The 13,413-nt window shown below is 45.9% G+C and overlaps 1 protein-coding gene across 1 annotated transcript in view; it reads right to left on the bottom strand.

Annotated features, from left to right (window-relative positions):
* The window catches only part of Utp20 (UTP20, small subunit processome component), an 80,010-nt gene that overhangs the window by 61,688 nt on the left and 4,909 nt on the right, over positions 1–13,413 (bottom strand). The window contains exons 5-16 of the mRNA XM_005358277.2: positions 12,699–12,887; positions 11,855–11,936; positions 11,048–11,185; positions 10,402–10,557; positions 9,717–9,863; positions 9,419–9,553; positions 8,334–8,411; positions 7,424–7,602; positions 3,287–3,442; positions 3,065–3,153; positions 1,698–1,803; positions 1,356–1,386 (exon numbers count right to left, since the gene is read on the bottom strand). Coding sequence (XP_005358334.1) covers positions 1,356–1,386; positions 1,698–1,803; positions 3,065–3,153; positions 3,287–3,442; positions 7,424–7,602; positions 8,334–8,411; positions 9,419–9,553; positions 9,717–9,863; positions 10,402–10,557; positions 11,048–11,185; positions 11,855–11,936; positions 12,699–12,887 — 1,486 coding nt within the window. The remainder of the gene's footprint in view (positions 1–1,355; positions 1,387–1,697; positions 1,804–3,064; positions 3,154–3,286; positions 3,443–7,423; positions 7,603–8,333; positions 8,412–9,418; positions 9,554–9,716; positions 9,864–10,401; positions 10,558–11,047; positions 11,186–11,854; positions 11,937–12,698; positions 12,888–13,413) is intronic.

Here is a 13,413-nt window from a genome sequence, read left to right as displayed (position 1 = left end):
GTCATTTTATAGTTACAGCTTCCGAAGACTATGCCTACCGAGAAACGTGCTCGGATACAACCAGCTGGCTAGAGGCAGAGGGGGGACTAGAACAGCCAAAGCTGCCACCCCAGCCCACAGCTGTGAGTGCCAGCTGCATACTAGGAGGACATGTGAAATTTGTGAAGTGCTCACTGCATGCCAGGCACCGAGCTGGTGAGGAACAGTGCAGCTCATTTCTGAACTCTCCCTTGTGACACGCCACACACCCTTTACATGCCAACTTCATTCAGACATGGTCTGAGAACGTAGCATGGCCGGCAGTTTTCCTAGACACTGGACAGAAAGTAAACCAAGGACAAAGTTCTTATTTTCCTGAAAATCAAATCTCTAGGAAATGGCAGCCACAGCACAGTTCAGTAGATCAGTGATAAATGATGGGGAGAAGAGCATTTGGGGGAAGGAGGCTATAGAAGAAACAAGGAGAGAGCAGCAGGCAGGGACCAGTGGGCAAAGTGGAGTTCATTTGATACAGAGCAGTCACAGAACATAGAACTGGAAGAAAACAGGAGAGCGGGCATAAGGGGATCTGAAGAAAAAGCATTCTAGGCAGAAGAGTGAAGCCAAGGCCTGCTCCGATGCATTCTCACTTAGAAGAGCATTAGAGCCCAGTGCGGCTGGGGCCCAGTGAATAAGGAGACATGGGAGACGTCAGAAACAGAGGAGTTAGATCATAAAAAGTCAGAGGGCCTGGTGAAGACTTCAGATTTTATTCCCAATGAGGGGTTACCACAGGCAGAGTGTTGCCCAACAATACTAGCATTGAGGGTAGGAACACTCTGCTGGGGGCTGCCTCATGAACAACACGTTGCTTAGCCACAGCCTGAGCCTCAACCTACCAGGAACCAAAACAGGCCTCTCAATAACGAACCAGTGCTATTCCAGAGTCTGAGGTTGGTCAAAATAAATGTGCAGGCCAGAAAAACCAAACCAGACCATTTTATCATAGAGCAAGGGACCTCAGATATGCAGGTCACAACACGCTGGAGCAGACCAGGAAGAGGTTGGAGCATGCAGAGTGAGTGAGTCATGAAAGGTTGGGGAGGCTGACACTGAGTGCTAGGTTGGGGAGGCTGACACTGGGGTGTAAGGTTGGGGAGGCTGACACTGGGGTGTTAGGTTGGGGAGGCTAACACTACAGTGGAGAGCTTGTGTCTTGGGGCCTTGGGTTCCATTCTTAGCACCATCAAATGAAATAACTTTCTCTTCCTTTTAAATCCAGCAGTGCTGGGCATGGTGATACACACCTTTAATCCTAGCAGTTGGCAGGCAGAGACAGATACATTTCTTGGGAGTTCAAGGCAACCCTAATCTACCTTTTGAGTTTTAAGGCTATGTGGAGAGACCCTGTTTAAAAGAAATGCAGCTGGCATTTTAACTTTATAACCTAAATCCTAGGCATGTAATCAAGTATTTATTTGCAAAGATGACTATATACTTAAAATACTTAAAATTTGTCAAAAATTACGTATTTTAGTTGAAGGATCTAATAACAACTTTTAATTTCCCCATGTGACTCTATTCAGGTATAAGATTGATTAGAAAGATTCCTGTTAATAATAATATTCAAGTATATTATTGATTGTAAAAATTTCCACAAAAATGGGAGCCTTTTATACTTTGCTCACAACTAAGACAAATGGAAGTTGTTTACTTACAACACTAAATTCTTCACACGCTCCACAGGAACCAGGTGCAGAAGTTCAGAAGAGTCCTCCAAACTCAGCAGAGTGTTTACAGCTTGACAAAGAACAAATAAGCATCCTAAAGGCAGAAAGAAAGGAAAAACACATTGCTTCCTTTTGGCTGTGAAGCACCCCATCCCCAGGACCATTTACAGAAGCACATTTGAAGTGACATCTGGGCGTGACAGAGAGTCCAAGTCACACATACTCTTTCTTACAGTGAACACATGTCCGAGGCAGAGAATAAAAGTTCATGCCACTGACTGAGACAAGAAGCTAGCTCAGGTCAAGATCTCTACCCCAGACCTAATGTCTGAGCCTGGCTGTGCTGTGCTGTGCACTCAGCTTCAGAGTCACATGGCGGACCTGGGATTTTCAGGTTAGAGCTCTTAATCCGTCAAATAAATGTACACATTCCAAAACCTGAAGTAGTACTTTTTGGTCCTGAGCATTTCAACTGAGGGACACAGTGCACCCTCCAGCAGGCAGACTCGAACTCTCTGAAACAGTAGGCCTGGACCTTTCAAAACTTAGTTATCTGTATATAAAATTTCTCATGCTCAAATTATTTTTCAATTTATATTAAGTCACATATCCAGTAGGTTCTCACCAAGATATTCCGTTAACAGCAATCCAACAGTAACTGTGAGTATGACAACCTATCCCTGCCTACAGGAGGCAGGCAGGCCTTCCTAGTGATGCACCTGTGCTGGTCTGGATGAGAAAGAATGAGGTCCCACCACAGACACATGGTCCCCGCTGGTGGTGATATTTACAGGAGGTTCTAGAACTTTTAGGATACAGAGCCTTGCTGCTGGAAGCAATCTCTCAGCCTCCTTCTCTGGCTGCCTGCTGCCAAGCTTCCCCTGCCATTATGTACTGCCCGGAAGTGTAAGCTAACACAAACTCTTCCTTCCTGCACCACTGTGGGCATGGTGTTTATCACAGCAACAAGCAGCCAGCTTGAGCGGTGTGAGGATGGGAAAGAGTGCTGAATAAGGCACTTAGGAAGGTTCTCAGGCAGAAGGAACACACGTATGAATAAGGCGCTGGGTTCCAGGTGAGTAAATGAAGCAGCTGGGAGCAGGTGTATCTACGGGGAAGGAGGACCATGTTATAACACCCTCTTGATACTTGACTTTCCTTGTGTTCAGAAAACTCGGAACGGGGCACCACATTATGGGGCACAAGTGACACATGTCCCTGTCAAACGCATTTTCTATGCAGGGAGTGAGAGCAGAATATAGTGTTGGTGCTGGTCCCTGGCATGACATGTGTTTACATTTACTTTGCGTGTGCCAGAAAGGCCAAGCAGAGAACAAGTGCTGATTGTCACTGACCTTTCCCAAAGCTCCCCTTGTCAACAGCCACGAAGAGCGACTCTATGAAGCACGACAGGAGAGCCAGCACTTTCTCCTTCTCAAGAGGCCTGAGCAAGATGTGCAGAGAAAAAGGGAAATTCTCAAATTCCTATGTAATGGCTTATTTTCAGGATGGCAAAGAACGTTTACCATTTTAACTGAAATGTTAAACACCGGTAAAACTAAAGCTTCTTTTCTTACCTGATATGAGGTAATACCACCAGGGCTGCCCAAGACTGTGAAAGGTATCTGGCGTCGTTACTTGGGGGTAACTGAACTATGGACAAGAGATGGTCTAGCACTGGAGACTGCTCCCTTCTTCTCTTGGAGTTAGTCTCCCTCTGCTTTAAGTAGGACCTGAAGGTAAAAACAATGGACAGGTATTTACTACGGCCACAAGTTTGAAAGGACGCACCTTGAATGCAGGAAGGAATGCAAAGAAAAACCTTGCAGCTACAGGCTCGTCAACGTGCCTGACCTGCTTCTCTGTTTCAATCTATTTCTAACTTAGACCAAGTCCTTTCGAGTTCTGGGCACTGCTGTGTAGAGCTCCTAGGGACTGGAACAACCCGACTGCCTCTGCTCCCCATTTCTTATTTACTTGAGACAGAATATAGCTATGAGTCCTCACTAGCTTGGAACTTGGCTGCCCTTGAACTTGTGGCAATCCTCCTGTCTCTTGCCTTTTGAGTGCTGCTGGCATCACAGGCATGAACCACTGCAATTGATGACCACCTGTTTTGTTTTTATATGAATGCCACTGTTTTCCAAATGAAGAATGATGTCAAAGTTACCATAGTAAAAATGGCAAATACCACTTTAATCATAATCAATTATGATCGACAGTTCTCTGACTTTAACGTGGCACAAGGTTATTGGGTGATGTTTTCTGACTCAGCACCTGTCTTTGGGTACGTGTAAACTACCCCTTTTCTACTCTTGCAGCAAAGCCATAGGAATGATAGGTAATATGCCTTAGAACTCGTCCTCCACGTCCAGTTCGATTAACTTGTATAATAGAAAACTGGAATAACTTGTGTTATTTGAATCAAAGAAAAGTCACTTTTCTTTTCTTTTGTTTGATACTTTACTTTTCAGGACACAGAATATTTGTAAATAATAGACAAATAAGTTAATTTAACCATCAATTCATTAGACATCATACTCTGTGTAGCCCTGGCTGTCCTAGAACTCATTCTGTAGACCAGGCTGGCCTGGAACTCAGAGAGATCCGCCTGCTTCTGCTCCCCTCCCCCATCCCCAAGTGCTGGGATTAAAGGCGCGTGCGGCCAGTGCCCAGCTAGTCGCTCTATCTGGCTAGTCTTTTTGGCAATGAGCATAACTCGACAATCTATAAAATATAGACTACTGAGATGATGCAATTAAATGAGGCATTATCTGCTCTCTACTGTCCCACAGCTAACTGCCCTCCTGGCCTGAGTCCGTCCTACAGCTAACTGCCCTCCTCGCCAGAGTCTTGAACGCAGTAAGTCCAGCAAGGCCTGGTCCTCTCTCCCTCTCCTTGCTCACTGCCTCACCAGGCCCTCTCCACAGCAACATTATTTCCCCAACTATGGGGGCTTCTCTCACTCAGTTACAAGAGGCTCCAGACAAGCGTGCTCACATCCATTTTCTCCTGCTGGTTCTGGGAGGTGGACGTCTGGACAGTACGGAAACTATGAAGTTTCAGAGACAGAGTCTCACTATGGATCCCAGGCTCACCTCAAACTCACAGAGTTGCTTAGCTTGGCCTGTAATTGCAAGTCTGCTCTAGACACCACCTTGTTTGGATTCTAGTAGAGTGTACAAGTGTCTGTGTGCAAACATATGTCACCATTCTCAGCTCAAACTATTACTCAGAACCCTCCACAGGAAGAGTTAGGACAAAGGCGACCATTCACACAGACTGCATCTGGTGCGGTGGGGGTGGGGATATTTTCTCAGAGAGCGATGTCGAAGTCGTCACACGAGCTTTGGATCGAAGGATCTACTGTTTTTACTTTGTACTTTTTTCAGGAGGATTAAAGAGCTGTGAGGTGTGACAAGCGGCCTCATCAATCCCTTCGATTCCCTGAGGGGAAGATGAGAACAAAGCTCCATGGCACAGAACCCAGAGTTCTGGTCACTCACAAGAATGTGCCTGCTGGAGACTGGCTGTGGGTTGTGAAATCAAGACAGAAGACCCAAGGAAATGATTCTCCAGGGTTACTCATTGCCCACATCTCAGGAGCTGGACTCGGGTACAGACAGCAGGGCTCTGCTCAGGCACATTTGACAGAGAAACCGCTTACAGAGTAGGAGATGTACGCAGGTTTTAAGGAGGCAAGTCTCCCCAGACCCCAAGTGCTAATTCAAAACTAAATGTTGTGTGTGTGGCTGTGGGGACAAACTCCTCACCCAGAGCAGGCAGCCAGGTTCAAAGCCAAGTAGTTAGCACAAACTCAGAGAACCCCACTCACTGACCCTAGTGTCTCAGAGCAAACCACAAAGAGTGGCAACAGGTACAACCACTCCATCAAACACAAAATAAAGTATGCAAACAGAGGAATGGGGCCACCGGGGCGGCTCAGCGGGGAAAGACACTTGCTGCCAAACCCGATGACCTGGGTTTGAGTCCCAGAGCCCACAGAGCAGAAGGAAAGAACCCTACTCACAAAAGCTATCCTCTGACCTGGCAGAGAGGTCACACCCCACCTCACAGAAAAAGGAAAGAGGCAGCCATGGCCTTTTAAGACAGCTCTCATACAACAGCATGAACGGAGGAGACTGGACCACACAGGCCAGAAACGGGCCCGGGTGACTTGTAACACAGATACAAGAGCAGCACCACAGCCTTCATCAAACGCTGCCAGACTGAGTCAGCAGCCAGCAGCCAGCAGCCAGCAGGCCTAAACCTCGGGCTCCACACAGTTAATGCAGAATGAGTTACATACTTCATATGAGACGGGAGGGAGGGAGGGAGGGAAGAGCGAGCTACATAGTGAGTTGTCTCAAAAACAAAAACAAAAAAAAAACCCCAAAAAGCACTTTTCATGTTTTCAAGATGTGTTATAGAACTGTTGTTTCTGTCATGAATAAACAAACTGTATTTGCTTCTTCAAACCACGCCTTCACAGCCATTTACAAGAAGTAGATTATAATTCATACTGATCATAAACCCCCAAATTCCACTTTGGGATATTTACAGAGTTGAAAACAACGTTCGTTCGTTCACAATAGCCTAACGTGCAATGGCCAAGCAACAGAAATAACTGACTGTTCCTCCACGTGTGAATGAGGAAACAAGTGCCCATTCTTACTGGGGAATCTTCCTCGGACGCAAAGGAGCAAGGTCACTGACAGGGCAATGGAGAGGATCTCAAAGGAACTGTGCTAGGTGAGAAAGCAGCCAACTGCAGGGGGAACAGGGCGCAGTTCTCATAGGACACGCTCACAGCGACATGCGTGCGTATAAAACGGGAGTGCGGAATGCGAGCACAGGGCTAGGATGAAGTGTGAGCACGGCTATCCGTGTGCCACGAACTGTGAAGTGAGTAGCGGAGGGGAAGAGGCTGGAGGGAGAAATGATGCAACTGTCTTTCAATTCTTAAAAACCGGACAACAGAAAGGGACAAGGATGAGCACTTCTGCGCCTCCAGGTGTGGTGACAGTCTGCTGAGTGATGGATCACCTGCGCAGACCCAGAGGCCTACATGTGGACAGTGCTCAGGGGAGTGCGCGCTGAGGAGCGTGAGCACGCGCACTGAGGGGCGTGAGCGAGGCTACACAGTTGTGTCCAGTTCTAATAGCCTAATCTCAGCAGATTATGAAAGATGTTACCACATCTTACACAGAGATGTAAAAATAAAAGATGTTAAATATAAATACATACTATAAATATATAAAAAATATAAAAAGATGTTAAGAGGTAAAAAAAAATTAATAATCACCTCTTTTTTTCGTTTTTGATTTTATGACACAGGGTTTCTGTGTTTAACAGCCCTAGCTATTCTGGAACACGCTTTGCAGACCAGGCTGGCCTCAAACTCACAGAGATCCCCTTGTCTATGCCTTCCAGGTGTTGAGACTAAAGGTGGGCGCCACCATCGCCCAGCTAATCACCCTCTGAGATAAACACGGCTAACAGATTTGTGTCTCCATCCACATTCTCCACACTCACATGCACAACACCATTTTAAACCTAGTAAACTGCAATCTTCCGAACTGTGCACAGGCACAACACTCTGTCACGGACATCCTTCAAGAGAACACATAAGATCATGATCCTGGGCTGTACACTCGAACATTCAATTATTAGCAGTGGATAATCTTACCACAGGGAATGGATTCAGACCTTACCCCACAGTCTGTTGTGAGAAATCCAGAGGGTATTTCTCAATGGCCATGGAGCCAGCAGTGGGCGGAGCAGCTTTATTCAGAATAAGCTTGGCTAAAATGGCCAGTGCTTCGTCGGAGACCACAGAGTCGTCCATCAAAAAACAAGTCTCAGTGTAGCAGAGAAAGCTTGGTAGAAACAGCTGAAGACAAAGAAAGGATTGATGTTCATTAACAGGGGCAGATTCCAGAGACCAGAAGAGAGATCACAGCACTTCAGCAGTTCCCAGCAAAGAGTCAACCTCAAAGTTCTCCACATGAACAACAGATGCTAGAAGACAGCCTGGCAGCACTCTGAACACTGTGAGGGAGAGTAACTGCAGCCTAGCTTGCTGTCAGCGCAGTGCATGGAGAATGCCTGCAGCCTGCAGCCTAGCTTGCTGTCAGCGCAGTGCATGGAGAATGCCTGCAGCCGAGCTTGCTGTCAATGCAGGGCATGGAGAATGCCCTGCAGCCTAGCCTGCTGTCAACGCTGAGCATGGAGATTGACCTGCAGCCTGCAGCCTAACCTGCTGTCAGCGCAGTGCATGGAGAATGACCTGCAGCCCAGCCTACTGTCAGTGCAGTGCTGGTTTTAGAGACAGTGTCTAAACAGCCCGGACAGCCTTAAGCACCCTGACAAGTCTTCCTGCCTCCAGCTCCTAAGAGCTGGGATTAGAGTCCAACCTGGACACAAAGCATTTAAAATGACTTAGCATATAAAGTAGCCCCTATAACCTATGATTGAATATAATTGCTTTAAAATTATACAAGCTAAAACAGCAAGCACTAATTCTGTTCCTCTCAAAAAGTAACAAAAAGAAATGACATAATTTCAAATTTGATTATATCATGACATATTTAAAAAGTACCCTAAAATTAATGTCTTATTTACCTGTTCAAACTGCTTCATAGCAAACATGACTTCAGAAAAATCCAAAATCAAACGTCTCTCGAATTTGCTTTCAAATATCTGTGAAGCAAAGATGAAACGTATTTATAAAAGTACACAGCAGTCCTTCCCCATGCCCCAGTGTAACTACAGAAGGGACGGCAGGGACACCACATGCCAGCAACCACCCTGAGCATCCACCCAGAGGTCTGACCTGCTCTGAAGGAACCCAGAAGCAGAGCACGGTATATTAGTGACTACTGCAGGCCCCAAACTGCTTGGCTCCTTCCCAGCTACAACAAGAAAACCAGCGGGTTCCATGGAAACTCAGTTTTCCATTTTCAGTCCCGTTTCAACATACTTCGAAACCCATGGTAATGCAAACAGCAGCTGTGACCCGGCTTAGCATTCCTTGGGGGCCTTCCCTACTTGCAGGACAGAGCCTAGGTGTTCAAAGCCAAGAGGGCTCCGCTGCTGTGGTGTTATACTCTCTCAAGTGCCTGTGTGCCCAGACTACATGCATTCGTGAACACAAGTCAGTCGTTAAAGTCCCTTTGTCAGGTGATTTGTTCCTGTTGGCAATCTGTTAAGAAACTTTCAGGAGGATGAAATGGGAGTGGGAAATATATATATAAACTCAATAAAAACAATTTTAAAAAGTTAAAGAAAAAAAGAAACTTTTAAGTACCACTCCAAGTCCACATCCTTTGAAAAGCTCTCTCTTCCCCAGTAGGTAGAATTAACAATTACAAATCGATAGACATCTCTCAGCTATCAGTTCAGTGTGTTGTAACGCCTCACTCCTGGCTCCCTTACCCAGTCAGAATGGGAGGCATCTTCCCCACCCTGGAACATGTAGCACACACTCACTGCACAGCAAGCTAGACGCATTCACTAATGTTTGCTCTGACATCTAGCTGCCCTTCATCCTGCGTGTTTCCATGATGGCATGCAGCTCCCATCTCCCTAGCAAGATCAATCCCTTGGGTGCAAAGCCTTTGCCATGCTTCATCTGTATTTCTCAGCAGGGATACTCAGTGCTAAACACATTATTAGCCACACAGGTAACATCTGGTGAAGTAAATTACTTTTTCTATGGTGTCTTTGATGAGGGTCTCTGGCAAGGAAACACTTTCAGCTAGGAGCAAAGCAGAAACTACATCCAAGAGAGTCTTCCGGCAAGAAGTGGCAAGATTGGCCGTCTGTAGTGCTTCACACAGCACCTGTAATAACGGAAGAAAGAACAAGACACTTATAGCAATCCACACTCCGGCCCCACCCCCCGTGCAGGGATCATCAGGCCTTTGCACACCGCAGGTGAGTGCACGACACAGCGCTACACCCCAGCGCCAGCCTTCAACAGACTCCTAAGCACACCAGACGCACCCTGCAAACGTCAGCAGGCCGTGTTATTTTTGAGCCACTTCCGTGTTTCACAAGGATCAGGAAGGTTTCCAGCAGCCGGCTGATCTGTTCAGAGTTCTCACAGCAGTTTATTTCCGTCATTTTGTTGTGCAGCTCCAGGAGGGATTCCTTCAAATCAAGAAATCGAGAGACTGTGTAACTACAAAACCCCAAACCATTTATTTGCTCACGCGATAATGGATGTCCACCGACAGCTCGCCTTCTCACACTCTTGCTAACTAAAGAAAGAAGGGAGCATATTCGGGCATCGTTGCACAGTGGCAGCTAGTGTTTGCTGAGCGCTGTCTGTGTTCGTTGGAAGTATTCACTCAACACCTTCACAGCGACCCTGACACAGGTAATGTCAGCCCCACATTATCACAGGAAAACACTGAGCGGCAGGCACTCACACCTGTAGCGCAGTACCAAGAGGCAAACAGGAAACCTGCCAGTTCTCTCCGCCACCATGTTCCACTGCATCACAAGGTATCACACTGAAAATAAATACATAAGGGAAGGACTGCAGGGGAGGAAAGGAGATGGATGTGTAGGGAGATGAACAAAGGAGATGATGATGAAATACAATCTCCAACAGTGCTCAGCTCAGCGCAGAGCAACGACAAAGGGTATGCAGGCGTCCTGCTACACATCCATTCTTAGAACTTACCTGCAAACAGTCAAAAAACACACCAAAGTGTTCCTTATAGATATAGCCTACAGTGGATCTGGCCATGTTTCTCAGGGTTTCCCCAACTAAAATCCACGGTAGCTGAGCTTCTGTTTCGGTAACTGGTCCTAGCTTTTGCAAAATGAGCTTCAGTGCCTGTGGGAATGCAAGAGAAAGCAATTAAAAAGCTTTTAAAAGACAAGTCTTAAGCTATGGTTTATCACGCTGATTTTTATCAAAAACAGCATGGAATAATCGAGGCTATGGCAGCTCTGACTGTTAACTCTGTAGCCCAGCTTGTGCTTAAATAACGATCCATCTGCCTCAACATCCTGGGTGCTGGGATTAAAGTGAGTACCAACCACAGAGACTAGCCTTAGGATGTGGAGTTTATCACAGAACAGCCTTTCCCCTCTACCCAGGACCTTCAATTGATGTTAGAGCAGCTAAGTTCTCAGGGCTGAGAAGACCAAGGCGATTTTGCATGTAAAAGCACCCAAAGTCCACGTTATAAGTCCTGACACTCTCTGGGTTGTGCTTCCTCTGTGCTTCCACCCCCCCCACACACACACCCCTCTCCACCATCGTGCTGTTCTCTTCTGTTTATTCCGCCTGCACAGACTCCAGGCATTTGTCCCCTTTTTACCTGGCCTGAACAGGAATGAAACATATTTCTGACTCCTTTGCACATTTCAAAGAGCAACTGTCCAACTCCTTCCACTTTTTCTGGATGCTCACTGAGATCGAGAAACATTAAATTGAAAAGAGCATTTTTATCAGAGACCTAGAATGAGAAATGGAAAATTGCATTTACAATACAAGTATGCCTAAATTAGAACCCATACTACCTATTTTATATACCTATGTTTAAATAGGCTCTGAAAATGTCTGACAGGAACAGAGGTGATTTCAAACGACTAGGACCATGCACTCGCCCTTGCCATTGTCACAGGAGGGTGACGGACTCATTGGTATGATATGAAGGCACGTGCTAGGAAAATCAGCATAAGGCAACATTCTATCCTTTAAAGTAAACCACGTATTTACATTTTATGGGCACAAAGAAACTTAATACTAATGTTTTATGTGTTACCAAAACCTAAAATTCACCAGGAAGAAGTTAGACAAACATAAATATACTATGCTAGCGTTTCCTTACAGAAAATCCCTTCACTGACTTAAACCAAAGGGCACTTTATATTATATTGTATTGTATTGTATTATATTATAGTATATACACTGAGAGCTATGAAAACATAACTAACAGAATAACCCAAATTAGAGCTCACAGATTAGGGAGTAAAGACTAAACCTAAGGGAGAAATAAGCTGAAAATAGAAAAAAAGCTTCTGTTTCAAAAGGTGACTTCATGATTCCATTTAAAAAGACAGCCATCCCGGTCATCAGACTCTTGACAATTCACTACCATAAGCACATAAAATATCAGACTAACCTTTCTCATCAAAAAAGTAAAACTTTCGGCAGCAAAATTTCTTATGTGTAGTTTTTTGTGGGCCAAGAGGGCACTGTACAAGCTGTAGAAGGAGGCAAACAGAATTGTTTAGTACAGACGCGCCCCATGTCAGCAGTGTTGTTGACAGTGCTGGAAAGGCACGTACGATCAGAGACAGCCCAATGCCAGGCTGAGGCCAGAGACAACAGTGTAGGCTAAGTGATGCTGGTCTTCAAAGAAACCTTCATGCAACGGTGAAACCCACAGTGAATCGGAAAGGCAGTATGAATTTGGTGTGAAGTGGAGAGCTTTTTATTAGGAAGAGCAAAGACACAGTAAGTAGAAATAAATAACCCCACTCAGGAAATAATGAGGAGGAAGAGGTACATCTCAAAGAGCGGTGAGATGGCTAGGAAGCAATGGGTAAAGCTGCCCCGGTAAACACACAGCTCTAAACTCCAAGCAGAAGCACCTGGGCACGAGGTTACACTTCTACAAATAGCTACAATAAAGCCTGGGCGACCTAAGCAAAGAAGCAGAACAAAACACAGCCAAGGGGTACAGAAGTCAAAGCTATCATGGCTCCCATGGGGTGGGGGCTGCTAACGTGATGAACTCCAGGTCCAGTTGGATGGGTGGGGATAGTTTCAAGAGGTGGTGAAGAAACTAAGTAGGTGTCCTATACACTGTAGACGGACAGACGACCACATAGACCACAGTGACTGGCGAACCAGCTCTGAGCAAGGAAATAATCAGCACGGCACCGGGAAGGTACTCGAGTCAGGGAGGAACCAGAGCAAAGGAAGAAGGCAAATCAAAACATACTGCAGAAGGAAAGGGTCACCTGTATATCTTGGGCATGTCCTTCACCATCAGCCTCCACAGGTACTTGTACAGGTACGACAGCGAGGTGAAAGCCCATTCTAGCAGTTCCGTGTCCTGTGTCTCCAGGATGGAGGTGATGGTCACGAAGAAGTCTTCGAAGTGTGGATAGAAGTCAGTCTGCAGATCTCTTGCCAACTGTACTACTAAACTGGATTGAAAAAGAAGTGACCGGTTAAAAAACCAAAGGGCTGTGTAATGCTATAGATAGCCTATGACTGTTGTATGAAGCACTTCTAAGTCCTTGTTTCTGTTGTTGCTGCTTTAGTTTTGGAGACAAGATCTTGTCTTGCTGTGTAGCCCAGGCTGAACAAGATCCACCTGATTCTACTTCCTAAGTGTGGAGATTACAAAATGTGCCATCATTCACAGCTCAAATCTTTTTCCTTCCTTCCTTCCTTCCTTCCTTCCTTCCTTCCTTCCTTCCTTCCTTCCTTCCTTCCTTCTTCCCTCCCTCCCTCCCTCCCTCCCTCCATCCATCCATCCATCCATCTATCTGGATCTATCTGGATCTATCTGGATCTATCTATCTATCTATCTATCTATCTATCTATCTATCTATCTATCTATCTATCTATCTATCTATCTAGTCTTCCAAGACAGGGTTTCTCAGTGTGACCCTGGCTATTCTGGAACTCACTCTGTAGACCAGGCTGGCCTCGAACTCAGAGATCCGC

This window comes from Microtus ochrogaster, chromosome 24 (genome assembly GCF_000317375.1).
Source record: "Microtus ochrogaster isolate Prairie Vole_2 chromosome 24, MicOch1.0, whole genome shotgun sequence".
In the NCBI taxonomy this organism is placed as follows: domain Eukaryota; kingdom Metazoa; phylum Chordata; class Mammalia; order Rodentia; family Cricetidae; genus Microtus; species Microtus ochrogaster.
This window is presented reverse-complemented; position numbering and strand designations above follow the sequence as displayed.